The sequence below is a fragment of the Apaloderma vittatum genome, unplaced genomic scaffold, assembly GCF_000703405.1.
Source record: "Apaloderma vittatum isolate BGI_N311 unplaced genomic scaffold, ASM70340v1 scaffold6109, whole genome shotgun sequence".
NCBI lineage: Eukaryota > Metazoa > Chordata > Aves > Trogoniformes > Trogonidae > Apaloderma > Apaloderma vittatum.
In genome coordinates, this window is record NW_009736868.1 from 37,693 (window position 1) to 56,246 (window position 18,554).

The following is an 18,554-nucleotide window of genomic DNA, read 5'->3' on the forward strand; positions in this document are numbered from 1 at the left end:
GAGGAAAGTGCCACTAGATTGTATGGAAAAGTAACAAGTTAAAAACGTAGACACAAGAAGTAATAGTAAACATTTATCAATATAAACAGAAAGGCTAACCTGGAATTTCTAATCCAAAGACGCTCGTGTAGATTCTCATAATGACTTCAACCACAAAACTTTACTCTTGGAGTTTGATGATGTAGTGTCTGAAGGCAGTGTTATGAGAAGGAGAAAAGTAAATATACTCCTCAAATCAAGCCTAAAACCAGAAAAAAAAAAAGAAATGTATTGATGTGAAATAATAAATCACTCAGATTGGTCCAGTGGAATTGAGCTTGTGCTAGACAATGTGCAGACAAAGAACATCTTCGTAGTTCTGAGGAAGACACGTGAGAAAACTCCTAAGTGCTCTCATTTCCACCTAGATAATTTGCAGCCTTGGCCCATTCTAATAGAAATCAAGGTTTACAGAATATCATGCACTGTTGGATGCCATCTTTTGTGCCATCTTAGCTTATAAGAACCAGGATATAACAGGGGGTTTTTTACTGAGAAACTTTTTCAGTAAGGAATTGTATTTGTGTCTCCTAGGATGCAAGACAGAAGCTGTGGCCAAGCATTGCCTCTGTCTTTAATGCTGAAGGAAGCTTACTGTGCAGAGAGAGGCACCAAAAAGGGATATCCTGAAAATATGTCAGAAGCTTCATCCTACCATGACTTTTTCTATGATTCTCTATCAGACCTACAGAACGGAGAATTTTCAAATGAACTTTCTGCCTTCCTGACCCAGGAGGAGATATGTAAGAGCATTGACATAGCTCGGGAAGCCATTGCCAATTCCATGAAGGAAGATCAGAATGCAGCACCAGACTTTATTCATTCTTTCAACACCTCTCCTTCTGACATTTCAGACAATCCTTCTTTCATGGATACGAAACAGCTTGAAAAAGATGCTTCACAGAGGCCTCAAGAAAGCACTCTGATTTCATCTCCTGCAAGTCATGTTCTCCCAAGGAATCAGAAAGAGCAATCTGCCACACATCAAGCAGCAGGTAGTATTGTCACAGTTTCCAGGAAGCAAGCAAGCACTTCACCTTTGCTAACTGCTAGCCCTAGCTTCATTAGAAGCCTGAAACATTTGGAGAAAGATGGTGCAGGTGCACCTAAGACAAGCCCAAGTTCCGAATTCACATCCCAAGAGGTTCCTTTCAGGAACAAGCTGTGTGACAAAGCTGCCACATTCATAGAGGAGTTGTCTTCTATATTTAGACAGGCAGCAAAGACAAGAGGCCGAAGTCCTGACGGGAACTCTTCTTCTCCAGACAGTGGATATCTGTCTCCTAAAAACAATCAACAAACTCAAAGCACCTTGGTGAACCAGGAGTTTGACAAGCCACACCAAGAGACTGAGCCTGAGGCAAAATTACCTGGAGTTCATCTGAATGGAGAACAGTTTTCTGAAAGGGACAGCATCATGCAGAGTGAAATGGTCCTTTGCCACCCCTTCATCAGCATGGAAGACAATCAATCTTCACCACCTCAATTCACTCAGAAGCTCCGGAGCCAGGAAGTTGCTGAAGGAAACAAAGTATTGCTGGAGTGCAGAGTTGCCGGCAACCCAATCCCTGACGTCAGGTAAGCGTATGCCTTTTAACTAAGTCACTGCATATCATCATCTTCTGTCTATGGAAGATACCTTAGGACAGGTATCGCAGTGAACCTGCTTAGAGGTAGTCATACAAGAACAGTGGATCATGTAATGTTCATAGGCATATGGAGTAAAGAATTCTGATATCTCTAGTTGTCTAGAGTATTTTCTTTGTTTACTGCTTGGGAAATGAAGTTCTAGTTGATTCAAGAGCCACACAGCATAATTAAAACAGAATTGGCTCTAAAAACATTCTATCTGACTGTTACCTCATTAGTCTAGGCAGATGGGTGCAACGAATACAAGCTGGAGCACAGGAGGTTCCACAAAAATATTAGGAAAACTTTCTCACTGTGAGGGTGACACAGGCTGCCCAGAGAGGTTGTGGAGTCTCCTTCTCTGGAGGCGTTCAAAACCCGCCTGGACACGTTTCTGTGTGACCTACTCTAGGTGATCCTGCTTTGACAGAGGGGTTAGATTAGATGATCTTTTGAGGTCCCTTCCAATCCCTAACATTCTGTGATTCTGTGTGAAAAAATTCACAGTTTGCCCCCTGAAGAGCATATATTAGGCAATTGATGCAGTTTTTACTGCCAATTAATGAGAATGTCTCCAAGCCTCATACCAATGGGATTTGGGGTCTACACTATGAGATAATCCAAAATTTTCTAAATCTAACCAAATATCCCCTTGTATAAAAGATTTCCAAACAACGTTAGGATTCTTCCAATTTCAAATCTTCTTTTGATAATATGTTGTGAAATTCATGTGCATTTGTTTTTGTTCAGTGACAAAATATGAAAGTAATTGTTGCATAAGTTCAAATGTTTTCTTCTATTTTTAATATGAATATCTCATAATTCTTTCCATTGTCTTGCTTTACCTCTAAAGCTAATAGAAATTAAGGCCAACCAGCACTGCACAGTGTTTGCCACTTCACAGGTCTGAGCCTTAATGCTGATATGATTGCTTAACAGACACAGGGGTAGATAATACCTCTAGTTTATATAATTTCTCACAACATATTTTAGTTTTAAGTCAGCTGAGTGTATTTGATATTCTTAAAGGAAAACTTTGTCCAAAACGTCCTGTTTGACAGAATGAAATAGGTAGTTACCCATTCAGAATGTCCTGTAAGATTATTTAGCTACATCTGAAGACTACATAATTATTTTAAAATTCTCAACATTTCCTTAAAGAAATACAGCAATCACTTTCTTGTAACATTCATTGTACTTTAGATTTCTTCATATCTTTTCCTGTGAAGTCAGTAAGGTTAAAAAAGTACAGCTTTGAAAAGTCATGTTCATTCCAAGGTAAAAAGTTAATTCGTACACGATATCTTGAGTGTTTGTACCTGTTGAAGACAAAAGCATTGCTTTGATCCTTATCTGAGTCTTCAGTGAAAATGGATCTCAGACAAGCTGAATATTGAGACACTGAAATTTTCACAGGGTCAAATGATCCTTTATAGAGCCATCATGTGTGTTCAGCTGTTCTTGTATACAAAAGGGAAAAAAAATTGTACCTCAACACATCGAGTACATTGGGTACGTATTCAAGCTGAGATTTCTAAAACAAGACAAGTTGCAATCTAAGTATGCTTAACAAAGGAATTACATCATGAACCTTGCCAATAGGTCAGGAAACTTACCCAAAAAAATAAAACTGTAATGCCTAAACTGTAATGCCTGTCAAGAAATATGACTGCCATGTGATGTTGTTAACAGTTGTTTGGTTGGGTTTTTTTTAACATCTGCAGGAAATAAAAGGACAAGAATCACAGATACAGGTGCAAAAGCCTTTCAGTTGCTCATTCTCCTTTAGATTTCCACAAAGCAGGAAAGGAGAATTGTAGAAGTTGCAAAATTCTGATAGCCAGGGAATCCTCCTTCTTGAGTTTCTTCTTTTAGATTCCTCCTTCCCCGTCACTAAGATACTGCAGCCTGTCAGTTGTACAGATGTGGACAGCAGGGCCACACAAGCTCTTAACTGTTAGTAATTCTTCCGTTGTTGTCGGGTTAGGTAATATAACAGCTGACATACTGTTACTGATGCTTTTGAGTTTTAAAATAGAACAAACAGAGGAACCACTCTTAAAGAAGAAAAATAATTATTATTAATTAACACTAGAGACCTTTCCACCTGATTTTACCCATCTGTAGGTTAGATATTTAACCTGATCAAATCACCTTATGCTTCTCTCCAGTGACTGCAGATGAAGTATATCTACCAAAAGTCACTTGCTTGGTAAATTGACAAGAACTTAAGGCAAACATTTCAGACTTAATACTTCATTATTATCTTGTCGTAATGGCTGAGGCAAATCCTAACCATTCCTCCACCTCTATGCCAATAGAAAAGAAAGAGTTGCTCTGCCAATCCATATCCATAGATAATGCAACCCAGAATTAAAAAGAACAACACCCTAAACTGTCTTTCTTACTGGTGAGAATTCACAACGATACCTATTGTCTCAAAGGGACTTAGTTTTCCTAGTCTTTGAATTTTGGAAACATCCATATTTCCATAACTCAAACAGTAAACTTTGTAAGAAAGTTTCTTGTTAAAAAAACAAGAAACATAATTTTATTTCATTTTTTAATAGGGTAGTACTTATCAAGTCATTAATAGGACAGACTAAAAATCAGTCTGTAGACAATACCGTTTTACTGGGTTGCAACACTGTTTGTGCTGGCTTGAATGTTTTTACCACCATCACTTTGTTACACTTTAACACATATTTCAGTCCTACTGAGTTACAAAATGTGTTTTGTGGTATGTGACAGATCTTAGAAAGCACATAGGCACGGAGCATCTCTAAAAGCAGCGTCGCTGAACAACCACAACAGAGACCTTACGGTCAACGGGTGCAGAATCATTAAATGAGAAGGCAAATTTTAATCAGTGAGCAGAATAAGTGATGAGAAACACTGCTGATATGATAGTAGATTATTTTAAAATCAAGTATCCTTTTAAGTAATCTCATCAGTATCAATTAACTTGTAACATTTTCTTTGTTTCCCTTTCTGAAACCCATGGTTGTGCTGTTAACAGTCTGCAAATACAACCATTGCAGAACTGCAGCAAATAGACTTCGTGCCAACTTCTCAATCTATTGCAAAGCTCTCTGACAGTCAATGTCATGCGTTTTGATGGTTCACCCTCAGACTGGTTTTATTTAATAATAATTATTAATAATTCTCTATCTGGTAACAGCACACAAACTTTTGAATATACTGAAAGAAAACATTAGTTACAAAACAATTACTTTTCTCAAGTTCCCGCTAAAATCCATTTCATCGTGGATCTTCAAGAGAGGAAAAATACAGCAGCTGCACCTCGAAAACTGTCCGGTTCGGAAGTGGAGACAGTCCCGTGCGGTGACCTTTCTGTAACGCCGCCGCCTTGGCTGCAGGGGTCACTCGCACAGCGCGGGCGGGCTCCTCGCAGCGTGGATTTCTGCCCAGGGCTGAGCAGCACAAGGGGGAAGTGTGGAGCCCTCCAGCTGTTGGGCGCTGTTGCCGAGCCCAAAGGACAAAAGCTAAAATTCATTCAGTGGTATAAGGACACGACAAAGACTCGTGTGCTGCTTGGGTGAGACTCCAAGGGCCTGTTTCTAAATCTTGGGGAAAGGAAGGGGGTGTTTTGCTCTAGAAGAAGAGAAAACATGCGGGAAAGTTTGCAGTGGATTATAGACTATAATAACATTGTGAGGAACTTCTAAACGGTTACATAATATCACCTACGCACATCACTTCTCCTCTTTCTGGTGCTGAAAGGGAGTTTTATAATATATCCTGAATATCCAGTAAGGACCTAATATGCTGCAGTGGAAAAAAACAACTCCATTTAAAGCTACATATTGCAGAGCAAGTGAAGAATGGTTGCTGTTTGCACCGCCTTCAGAAACATTTCTGTAAATTTCAGTTTTATATAGCTTTTTAAAAAAAAAAAAAAGAAAAAGCAAATCACCACTGCTTCTTGTCAACCATTGCCTTCTATTTTGGTAATAAAAAGAATCTAGTTTTCTGAAGCACTGTACCTAGATAACTATTTCATTACACTGAATTTCTAATTTGTAATACCTTTGGAAAAAAATATTTGGAGCATAATCATTTGAACTGGAATTATTTAAATACTTACTGTTTTCTGAAAAAAAAAAAAAAAAAAAAAGAACTGTCCAGAGGGGGGAAAAGGTCTAAAGGATATTAAACACTTTGTGAAAACTGCTGAAGAGGTACAATGTAGAAGTGAATATTAACGTTATTGTCAAAAGAAGGGCTGTAGAACAAGCTAAACAGTTACCTGGGCTGTGAGGTGTAAGAGCCGGACACTTGGCAAAGGCAAAACTTACTGAACAGGGGAAGGAGATAGGGGCATGAGCCAGGATTACTACAGTCCATACATTTGTACATAGCAATAAAATCTGCAGAAACCAGGCCTCAGTTGTTCTGAATTTTCCCAGAAAAGCAAGTTGCAATAACATAGCCACTGCAAATAATGTTTTTGGAACTCTGTGTGATGAAAGTAAAAAGCAATTGGGATTCTCACTTTTCATCTCAGCTGGGAAGAAAATAACCAGAAGCCATAGTTCCTAAGGTCATGATGAAATAGCATCAGTTTAATGATGACAAGAAAAGCACTGATTAAATTGTTATTTTTCCCAGCATCCAAAAAGTTGTCCAGCCTAGTAATGAGAACAGCTAATATTTAGACAGCATCAAGCACTGGTGGCTGTGAGTTCATTCAAATGGTCTACAGCAGAGCAAAAACTCTTCAAAAGAAATTACTTAGGTATTTCTGACCTTTTAAGATGTTCTTGATTTTCTGTGCATTTTATTTTATTCTGGGCCCGAATAATCTTTATAACTGGCTTGCTTCACTTTTCATAGCTGTTTTGGAGCTAAAATTTCCAAAGTCCCTTAACCTATCCAAAGTCAAACACTTGCCATGTACTACATGGCAAGAACATGGCTTCTTTGCTGCAACGTATCTATATGCTCCCATAACCCTCTTCCTCTCCTAAGTGTTATCTAAATTTCACTGTAACAAGTACTCAAAATCCCCACATAACTTGCATGTAATCCAGAGCTCACCTTAGCAAATATAAAAACAACTGCAAAGTAGAACACTGAAATTTATAATAAACCCCAAACTACCTTGATTTCTACAACTTCACAAAACTTACCTAGTTTTGCAGCCTTTAAAACCTTTGATGTCTAAAACCAAGCAATAAACTACATCTCCAACATAAGCTTCCCATCAGGTACAGCTACAAAGAGCATTGGCTGTCCGATTAAATAATGCTTAACACAAATCTGCACAGGTGGGGGGAAATCCAGGTGTACAGGACAACAGTGACTGAACTACCTAGATAGCAGTTGGCAGAATTTTAAATCTCGGGCATTTTTAAGGGGGTCACAGATGTAGTTTCTGCTGCTTCGTGAGGACTGACTTCAGGTAGGAAAACTGATTTAGAAGCGGTATTTAGTTTTGTTTGTGAAAGTCTCTAATTGTGTAAATTTTGTCATTGTAATGAAACACCTGTATCTTGGTGGAGATACAGGTGTTCTACTTGTTCTATAATGGCAAGATTTTAATATTGCTTATTTTTTATTAAGTACGCATAGCTATTTCTGTATGTATGTATGTTAAAGGAATGTACTTGGCAATTTTAGGTATTCTTAGTGAAAAACAAATCTATTTCTTGGGTATATTCTTTGGATTTTTGTATAGGCTCTTGAGTAGTCATCTTCAGAAGTGTTACTTTTCCATTTATAAAATCTTAACTATTGAAGTCAGAGTTCAGAACCAGGTGGTTCAGGACCTGTTTTCAAATATTTTCATAAGCTTAAATACATGCTTACATCATTCGAGATTGAAACTTCAGTAAAGATATTTTATGTCAATCTTGTTTAAAATATTTGTTAATTTTGTTCTTATTTGTTTGCCCAAGACTGATGAAGAGCCCAAGAACTAAAATTACTGCTGAACAATGAGATGCTTAATGTGTCTTAACAACAGACTTCACTAGACTATTATATGCATTATGGTAGCTATAGTGATTGCAGAAATACTTTACAGAATATTAGAAGGATTAGTATGTGCCCTATGCGGCAAGAGAGGGATCTCAAAAACCATTAACAGCCACATCTTCTTATACATTAAAAATCAAATATTTTACTGAGGTTTAATGTTGTTCTAATAGTACTTCTTATATGTCTGGTTTAAAATGAAGCTCACTGGTTTTTGAGAGAGGATAGAAATAGGCAAAAATTTCATTGCAGGAACTGAGCTGCTACTTTGTTCCAGAGACAGAATTGATCATACAAATGGTTTCTTTCTGAATTTTTGCAATTTTTATTACTGAGAATTTTTGTTTAAACTTGGCAAAATTCACTGTTAGTGCTGTAACATATAGCAAAGTGCCTTTCCTCTGTTTTTTCTTTTTTGTTTTAACACACCTCTCTCCTCACATTTCTCTAGATGTTCAAGCAACCTTACAGCTTTATCAGAGGCCTGCTTGCTTTAGTAATCTCTAATAGCTTTTATTCAGTTATTCATAGTTTTAGTATGAAGTGACATTTTTCATTTTAACCCAAATAAATTAATATAAAAAGTATTTCAGTAGCCTTTAAGCACAGCAATTGTCTCATTTTTCACTTTTTCCTTTGGTCTATTGGTCTACTGGGTTTTCTGGGTTTTATGTGTATTTGTGACAGTTTTACTTGGTTTATTACCAAATGCAATATTATACCATAAGAGTTGATCTAAAACACTTCCCTAACTTACTCAGTAGTTTCTGTTCCATTAATTCACAGTATCGTTGTAATTGTTTATTAATGTTTAGAACAGTGTGACAACAAATAGTGGCTCTTTTTAATTATGCAACCTTTTGTAAACAAGAATTTCTTCCAGAATCTTTTGTATTTATTTCGTAAAGGAGATCATTTAGGGAGTTAGTTGTTAATTACTCCCAAATATAAATATTTTTCTTATGTTTTCTCCATAGTCTGTCTGGTTTTCTTTATGAAAATATTTTTTTCCAGTAAAAGTACTTTTATGCAGGAATCTACATTAGTCTTCTACTAACCATTTCAGAATCGAACCCTGCTAATCTGTCGTCTCACTAGTGTTCTGCAGAAAAAGAGTACTTTTTAAGAACAGAGGAAGATTCTCACACCTAAGGAGTTCGTTGGCTCAAAAATGTTATCTTTGTATTTTTGGATGTTTTTCTTTGTGTGGAGCACTGATGATCATCTGAAAGTATAAACAGCAAGTTTAATACTACTGAGTGTAAACAGAAGAATATTGTTAGCCATTTCAGTCTAGTAGTACATTTATTTAGGATTTCTGCTCAGCAGTAATGTGTGGCTGTTTAGTATTTTGTCTGTATTCAAACTAAGATATAATATCTATAGATATGAAAAAAAATGTCAAGAACCTCGACATTTTTCCATCAAAAGAATATTTTTTCTTATTCCTCCTTATGTCAATATCTTCTTTACTTTTGCTTTTTTTTTTTCATTTAGAAGTCAAAACAATAGCTATTTGCAATATTGGCCTTTTTAGTCTTTTAGACCTTCTTCCCTTCTCATTCATTTCCATTTATATCCTCATTTACTGGACCATGCCATGCCAGTCTTTTCTTGGATTTTGTTTGCTTGCTTTCACCAATTTGAGATGAGGCCTGTCCCACCTCCAGGCATCTCTGGAGTTTGTGAAACTGCTTCTAGTTCTCTTTGTCTTAGAACAGTGCTGGGGAATCAAAGATTTATACTCTAGTGCAAGTGGTTAAACCATTGCAGCGGCTCCCTGCAGTAATCTGTGGCCTGCATTTTTAAGTGGGTTAAGCTGCGTCTTTCAAATATTTTCTTTTCCATTCTCCATTCATTTTGTGGCAATGAGTGTCTGCGCCATCGGCATTTTCTGCATCTGGGGGAAAATATGCAGTGGGGTTAAAGCTTATTTAGATCATGCGTCCATCTGCTTCAGAAAAGAGTGTGGAATATCTGAGGAACACTAGTAGCATATCAATTTTCCTAACTCATAAACAATACTCCTCTTACCATAAAAGCATAGGGATGATTTTTTGATTATTATTTTTGTCATCATGCTACTTAAGAACAGCGTTTGGTGTATGATAACCAAATGTTCTAATTGGATAGCAGGGGAGTTGTCTTGATTTATTATCTAAAATCGTAGAGTACATTGCAGTATTTAAATTGTGTATCTGGAGAGCCAGGCTCTTTCCTAAGTGAAATCATCCTTATGAAGTCCAAATTACAATAGTGGGATAATTTATAAGGGTCGTATGAACTAAATGGGCTGCTAATTCAAGCATAAGTTATGCTGAGAAGTCCATTGATGTTACAGAATCAATAATTAAAGATCCAAAATCAAACCCATGTGAGTGAGGGCGTGGCTGAGGGGCACATGGACTGTTTGCTTGTTTGTTTTCTGTAACAGGCCCAAGGAGGAGCTGTAGATCCTGGACACTGGAGTTATTCTTAAGTTTCATTTATTTCTTGTCTCTGTAGGATATTTTCAGTACATGATGTACATGTTTCCTCATCTTTGTTAAACAGGCTCTGTGCATCACCAGGCTCTTTCTTCAGGGCTGTAACTTTAGTATTTTTCATGAACACTGAAATAACTTTTGTAGTTTTTGTTTCGGAAAACTGTACACTTCCTTTTTTGTTTTCCATTCTGAAAATAGGAAGGATAAAGATTTTTAGGTGCATGAGGATGACTGTTGTAAGAGGCAGTTGTAAAAATAATGGGATCGTTGCTGAAAGTAGGACTGCTCTTTCAACTTTGATACAGGAAGAGTACTCTAACTTAGTTACTTTATTTTTCTCTATTTGTGAGTAACAACATGTCTATCTTGGTGTATTTCTGATTATATTACTGAAAGTTTAAAAGATTTTCAGCTCATTCCTTTATTCTTTTGTTCTACTTTGTCTCTCAGTAAAAGAATGCAGATCTTAACTTCCTTGCTAATGTTCCATAAATAACTAACATATTAACTAGTACTTATAAAAAGGCTCAAAGATTAAATGAACATGTTATCAAGGTACATTTTAAACTGCTTCTATGCTTGATGGCTCCTGTGAAAATCTTAAAAGTAAATTAATAAAAATTACTCTTCTAAACTAAGAAAAAAAGGCTCTGCTATCTGCATAATGAAAAAGAATACACAAAGAATTTTTGCATTTCATTTTGATAGGAATTGAATGAGAATTGGATGAACTCTAAAATCACAAGGCACCACATGAGTTCAGAAAGCTCTTTCACTACACTAGCTTTTTCCATGGTAAATATTTTTAGTTTAAAACCTAAGCTTAATTGAAGTAGTTTTAAAATACAGACTTCCACAAAAACAGGGCCCAAGGCATTATTCCAAGAGGCTGCTTTTTCTTTATGTTTTAGCATTTATTTGTATAAATCTTGTATACTGTCTCTGGGCCTTTCCAGTATTGCGCAAAGCATTAGCAGCCAAGAAGTCTGACAGTGAGGAAATGCATCAGCAATCTGCTTGTCATGGACTGCTTGAAAGTACCAATCTGTGAAAATTAAAGCTAAATCTAGAGGCCAAGTAGAACAGAGGTGAGAATGAACCCACAGGTTTAGGAGTGAAGTATTTCATTTGTACTGAAATGTGAAAAGAAACTGAGTAGTGAGGTTTTCGTAGAGAGAAGTGTTTGGAGTCAGTACTTTTGGCATCGTTACTTAGCAATGTTCAGCAGAGGCTATTCCACATCCTATTTCAAATATTATGCTTAATATACTTTGACATGTTTGCTTACTTGCCCAAAGGCAATACCACATCTTGGATTGTTAAGTCTCTTACGGGTAATTACAGCAGTTTATTAAAGTTACTTAAACAGGACATACCTTTCTAACATACAGTATGTTACTTTATAAATATAAAATTAAGTAAACACAATTATCACTTTGAAACTTGATGCTTTAAAAATTCTTTCCTAAAAAAACATGTTTATGATGTCTGAAGTATGCTCTCTAAATGCATTCTTGACAATGTGAAAGCTAGCTTTAGAGATCTGGATGATGAAATTGAACAAATAGGACGTTTGTGCAAACATTCATAGCTGGTGACCGAAAACCTTAGACTTCGGTTCATGCAATTGGAGTTGACAGTACTTTGAGGGCAGTAGACAAGGCTGTGGACTAAAAGCTTATAATTGACCAAACATAGAAGAAATATTGTTAAACAGAAGTGAAAATAAGTTTATTTTATTAGTTTTAGAATCCATCTGGAAAGTGCATTTGTTCTAACAAGTGTGACAGTTTGATAGGGCTCTGTTAGGTGAACTACAAACATGGATTGTTTAATAGGCCATGGGGTTGTGCATTAAGCCCACATAAAGGTAAACAAAAGAGCAAAACAATCTTTCCTTGCCCACCTACTCCCTGTCACATATGAAAATAAGAGAGTAAGTCCTCCCTGTAATATCTGTGTTTCCTTCCCTGAGCAGAGTTGTAAAGTGAGCAGGGAAGTTGGGGAATTAGCAGTGTTTCTTTTAATATGTTGTAGAATTGTGCTTGCATTTTGAGGTGAGTGGTGCAAGAATAGCACTAAGTAGACCTGGAATTTCTGTGAACCCTCTGAAAATCTTTCTTTTGGTGAAACCCATCATGGTGACCAACAGCAAGTCTGGTAGAAAGAAATAAATAAACGGAAATCCTGTGTAGCTTTTTAGGGCATGTGTGGGAGATGTTCAGGAGTTATAATGATGAAAGAAGCCTGTTTATTCTACTTTAGGCAGAACTTTACAAAATATCAGAAGAGGCACCACATGTAGAATAGCTATTTTGTTTATATCCAAGGCATTAGAATAATTTCTTACCATGTTACTTATTCACAAAACATTTTATGTTGTCAAGAAATCTCATATTCCACATGCTTTAGGAAAGAAGTAACAATTAAAATGTTGAGTCGTTAGGGGGTTTTATGATTTTGATATTGGAAAATAATCTACAGTTATGTAGTGAGGAGATAGCATTTATTTTAAGATAGCAAAATGAACAGAATTGGGAAGTTTAGCTCTGTACAGGATAAATCTGCACTGAGGTGTTGACCGCTTAGACACTTAAGTGTTTTTTAGCTTTTGTCCTCTATAAAACTTTTACATTAATGTAAAAAATAGATTTAATTACTGCTTTGTGCCCCTGTCATTCACCTTACCCGAGACAGTTCACAAAATGAAAATTGATCAGTGGGAATAGTGAAAAATTGCACACAATTGAAATAGTAAGGGACTTGCTTAAGTGTTGAAAACTTGAATCGATATCCATACGTGATGTTTCTGTAAATCAGGAAATGAATTGACATCTTAAATATACATCTAGGCCATCTGGGTAGGGAAGAGATGCTGTTGTATTAAATAAATAGGGAGGTAAAATTCAACTAGATAACTTCACCTGTATATACAAAGATACCTATAAGTCGCAGAAGGAGCATATGCCTCTATAGAAGTATCTTACCAGATGTACTGAGTTACTGCATGTCAAAGTGCTTATTATAGACTAGACAACAAAATCTTGTTATCTGTAAATACTATGCTACAATTAGAGTGAAACTACTTGGTATAGATGAATACACAACTCAAGATTAGGAGTAATGTGAACTTGGATTGGTCAGACTTCCTGTGGGAACAGGGTAACAAGTTAAAATGCTTGGGGGTTGCAGGTAATTAGCAGGTAGAATCACTCCTAAAACACTGCTGTTTTTTTCAGCTGTCTGCAGGTCAAAGCAAGTAGAGGACTAAAATTTTTGTGCAATAAGTCTGTTATAAAGACATGTTTCTTTTAGTCTAATACTAACATGCTGCTTCAAATCAAAGTGATTCATTGCTTTATCTTATTAATAATGTATACTTGCACTGCACACATGCGCTGTTATAAAAATAATTGGTACTTTGCACTTACACAGTGCCTTTCATCTGAGCTTTATAAAGAGCTTGCATAATATGTGAACATCTTTTGTTGACTGTTTCCTCTTATTTGATAAAGTCTTGTTTTTCAAGAGACCAAGGGAAAAGATTACAGAAGTAGAATCCACCTCTCATTTATAGTACATCTCACAGATACCCGTAGCTAACAATTAATTCTTCAAATATCACAGAAAACATGTCCACTAAGATAATACATGGCCCAATGGTAGATGATTGCTTATGGGAAAACCACTTAAATATTTGCCCTGGGAGTAGCTGAGAAATGTATTTAACTGAACTAACATGAACTAAGGGATTCCTATTCCTCCTGTAGACTCAGTCTTAACAGTTGCAAGTTGATAAAAAGAGTCATAGAACACTGTTTAACAGCTGGCCACAATCTGGCAGGCTTAGCACTTTGCTTTTACACTATCTTTTTTTTTTTCCCCGTAATGTATTAGTAAAATGGATAAAGCATTAATACACTGATAATTAGGGGCCAGGTATAGCATCAGATGCTGTCGGAACTTATTACATAGAATCATCACAGACTTGTACAGCAATTTGGATTGGAGGGGACCTTTAAAGGTCATCTAGTTCCTCCCTATGGGTAGGGGCACCTCCCACTAGACCAGGTTGCTCAAAGCCCCATCCAACCCGGCCTTGAACACTTTCAAGGAGGGAGCATCCACAGCTTCTCTGGGAAACCTGTTCCAGCATCTCACTTCCCTCATAGTGAACATCAAGTCCTTGCTGCATGCTTTCCAGGTAGCCGATTCTGAACAGAAAGGTGAGTCTCTTCAGTCAAGTGTGTCCCTGTGTGTTATGACAGGTTTGCTTTTAAGAGGCAGGAAAGTCAAAGAACACTTTCTCATGCAGTGAACAAGCTGCATTCAAATAAAATTTTCCAAGCGTGCTGACTGCAATATTCACACAGTTTCCTCCTGGGAATAAGATAGCAAAGTGGAACCCAGTTCAACAAAAATATAAATTCTCTGTTGATTAGTTTAACTGGTACATTCACTTAAACAAAGTGGGACACATTATAATGCAATGACATTCTTTTAAATATCTGTAAAATAAGTTAAGAACATTCTTCTTCTCTCCTTTGTGTATAGGCAAGTATTCATTATAAAGCTAGAAAACTTTGCAAAAATAAATACTGTGTTACAATCAGATAAATAAATGCTTTCAGTTTCTAAGACAAGCAATCGTTTTGTTATGTATTGGAGGAAGAAAAGGTGGGGGTTTTGTGGTTTTTTTTGTTTCGATTTTGTTTGGTTTTTATTTGGCTTTTTGTTTGTTTCTTAAGGTAGAATTGCTCGCAGTAACTCATTGTTACAGTTAAATGTCCTACATGCCTGTGTTGGACTGTGAAGGCCATAAGTGGGAACAGATATTCTTTGTAATATCATACTTAAGCCCAGAGATAAAGTAGAAACATGGATCTCATAGTGACAATTATCCATACTTAGGGCTTGAATGTGGACTGACTTAATTTCCACCTTATTCCTTAAATAAAACCCAAGTTATTTAAACAGAGATGACATTTCAAGCTAAAGCATGGTTCTGGATTTTAAAAAAAAAGTAACACAATATGCATAGTTTGGGCCATGTACATTAGTTTTTATAAATTTTAAAGTGTTTGAAGAGTAAATTTTTGTTATTCTCCAGCATAGGCTGATTAAAAGTGTGGTGGCTTAAAATTTTTATTCCAGTATCAAATGTCTCAGTAGAATGTTGCCATAGTGAGTCTCTGGCATAGTGAAAACTCTTGTAGCCTTACAGAGCTAAATCTTCCTGTATGTTTTCTGCATTTTTTTTTTTTTTTTCCAAAACAGCATTGCCACTGGTGAGGGCTTTCAAGTTTAATTAGGGAGGGTTGGGACAGAAGGAGAATTGATTCTATCCAAGCTTCCTCAGGTTTGCTATATGGCCAGAAGGAGTCTATAAAACCCTGTTTTCCACAAAACACATGAGAGGTAATTTTGGGGGACTTTACCTAAAAAGGAGATAGGTGGAGATGGTGATTTGCAGTTAACTGGGGAATTATTACAGATGCCAGGCATCACATTTCTAGAACATGTTACTGATTCCAAATTCAGAGGATGGTGATTCAGAATTTCAGCATAAAAATTGCTCTTTCTTCTCAGAGGATTTCTAAATCACTGACTAAAGCCCACCCTCCTTAAAAAAAAAAAAAAAAAAAAAAAACACCAAAAAATAACCCAAACCACAGAAATCCACCAAAACCACACAAGACCAAACCCTGAAACACGAAACACAACCTAAATGAGATCAACTTAACCTCTTGCTGGATAGAGTGAACACCACTGTTGTTGCAGTTGTAAGTGGCAACCTAAAAATTGGCTGCATGTGGCATCACATAGTGTGACGTTATAACCACAGTCACTCCAAGCCTGGCATGAGACTCGTGGCAAATCCCTTTATAAACCGATGCAGAAACTGGGTTTGAATGAAGGCCTTCTCCAGTTTAACAGTTACAGCAGGCGCCCTCTATTATGTTCCTTCACAGCTTTTGTCCTCAGAAGGACTGTGCTTCAGGAGTATGACAGGAGGATAGAAATTCCATGCTTTGAATTCAGAATCCTAAAGTTTCCCTAGCCCAATGGTGTTGGCTAGGTAACCTTTAACTGAATGTAGCCATCAAGATTCAAAGCAGACTGCCTTACTCTGCCTCCTGCCTATGCGAAAGATGACTCTACAGCACCAGCCTTCAGCACAAGGTTGGACTGCACTTTGTTACTTTGCATTTAAACACAGGTTGAATTCATTAATTAATGTTCCTATTAACATACAGTCTGCCCTGTTGATTTTAGTATAGTGCAGTTGGACTGACTAAAAGACATTACAGTTTTTTTGTATGCAGCCTCTATTATTTTAAGGCTACTAAATTATATAATGTCTAGGTAGTTTGAACTGTAACAAAATGCAGCAAAAGTGTAGCATGTACCTCTGTGGCCACATTGATCCCAAGGATGATCCTGATTTGCCACACTATTATTCGTTCATTGTATGACAACTGTTCATTCAGGGGGCCGGTTATCTCAGTGGTTTGTGTGCGGTGCTGGCAATAAGGACCAACACCAAGGTCGCACGTTCGATTCCTTCTTGGTCCCCATGTATTGCCAGGTCTAGTCCAGAGGTGACGTCCCTGCCCAAAAAAGGGAGGTTGGACTAGATGGTCTCTAAGGTCCCTTCCAGCCTAGGCCATTCTATGATTTTTCTCTTTTTCTGGCATTCTCAAAGATTAACTTGCTTACTTGTAACTTAAATACTACTTTTTGACTAGGGAACAGGAAAGGAGTTAAGTTAACACGTAAGTGGACATTGCTGTCCCAAAATACATCTCTAGATTGAGTGTACATAATGTTGTCCATAACTTGTTTGCTTCCAGAAAGAGCATTGTAGTGTATTATATGCAAATTTAAACTTCAAACCCTTTGGAAAATGAACCAGTGCGTATTGTAATAACCTATTAGTTTAGAAAGAATTTGCATGATGTTCTTCACGCCTAATTTAGAATTTAAAGCAATTCTATGGGGTTTAAGATGCAAATGAAAATTCCTGCTTTCACAAATGGAGCTATTCCAGAGCCTGGAAATTTGCTACTTGAGTCCAGTTCTCTATCTGTTCTTTACAAATGTGTAATTACGACAACTCAGTGTTCTACAAGAGATAGAGCAAAGAGAATAGCCAGGAGAATATTGTTTTGGAGTTCTTCAGTTCCTTCCCGCCCTTTACTCAATTCTGTAAAAAGCTTTAATTTGGTATTTCAGGTAACCTTTGGAAAAGTATCTATTCCTCACTGTTTTTGTGAAAAAAGGATTGTGAAAGTTGAGTTGAAGGGAGATACTATCTCTGGTCCTGTATTTTTATATTGTTGTTGGAAAATGAATGTTGTCTAATATTTAAGTTATAGAATGAATATCCAAAATCATGGATGATCATGTGCTAAGAAATGGGAAACAGTCTACACTTGCTGAAAAGCTTCTTTGTATTCTTTGATCCCCTTTGTCCTGAATATCTTAATACAAGTCCTGAAGCTCTTTTAATCTAAAAAGTTAATATTTTTTCTCCTAGAGCAAGTTATTTGATCAAAACTATCAGTTCTCCATTTTCAAGTGAGAGGAAGGTAATTTTTATTAATCTTTGTGAAAATAAAATTTAACTCCATTTTCCAGGAAAGATCCATGTTCAGATTGCTTTTGCAGCCTGCAAGTGTTTTAGAGAGAGAAGCTGGAAGCAAAAAACATTGTTCTGGATATAGCCTAGTTGCCCTTGCCTGCCTTAAACGCAGGGCTGTTTCTAAGATACCTCGACGAGAATAGCGTATCCAGCTTACTGCAGTTCAAAGAAAATGCTTTTAATATCTGCTGAAATTTGCATAGTGGTAGCTGGCAGCACTGTAGCTGCACTTTTAGCAGCTTTATCTGTTTGTTCTTGTGAAGAGTACTGCAACAGCTTCCTTAGATAAGTAGTGTCAGGGATGGAATAAGCAACTTTTGATTCCTTAGAAAGGCTCTCTGGACACACCTAATGACGATCCTTGGAATGCAAATGTCTGACAGTGGGAGACATGAGGAACCACTGACCCTGTGTATGGATCTTCCCATATATGCCCAAGGTCTTCTGTGAATTGGCAGTGCAAGAAAACTGTGGTACATACAAACATGCTATTTATGGGCGAGATGAAAGAGCTGAAGGAAAAGCTAGAAAGAGGCCTTAGGCACTGCCCTTACTGGATTTTTTTTTTTTTTTGCTAGTTCAATCTGATTTTGACATCTCTTTAAGGAACTGCCACTGTTGTAGACAAAAATCCTAATTCTTATGTCCTGCTCATAAGTGATGAAACTGAGGTGCAGAGCTTCCTGGGAGGCTGAGGTTTAACAGGAATACCACAGTCTGCCTTTTGTGCCAGCCACAGGCTTACATATTTTCTT

At 36.9% G+C, this 18,554-nt stretch overlaps 1 protein-coding gene across 1 annotated transcript in view; it reads left to right on the plus strand.

Moving 5' to 3' along the window:
* Positions 1-574: 574 nt before the first annotated feature.
* Positions 575-18,554, plus strand: part of LOC104279739 (palladin-like) — a 78,593-nt gene continuing 60,613 nt past the window's right edge. The window contains exon 1 of the mRNA XM_009877120.1: positions 575-1,617. Within this exon, the coding sequence (XP_009875422.1) occupies positions 575-1,617 (1,043 nt within the window). The remainder of the gene's footprint in view (positions 1,618-18,554) is intronic.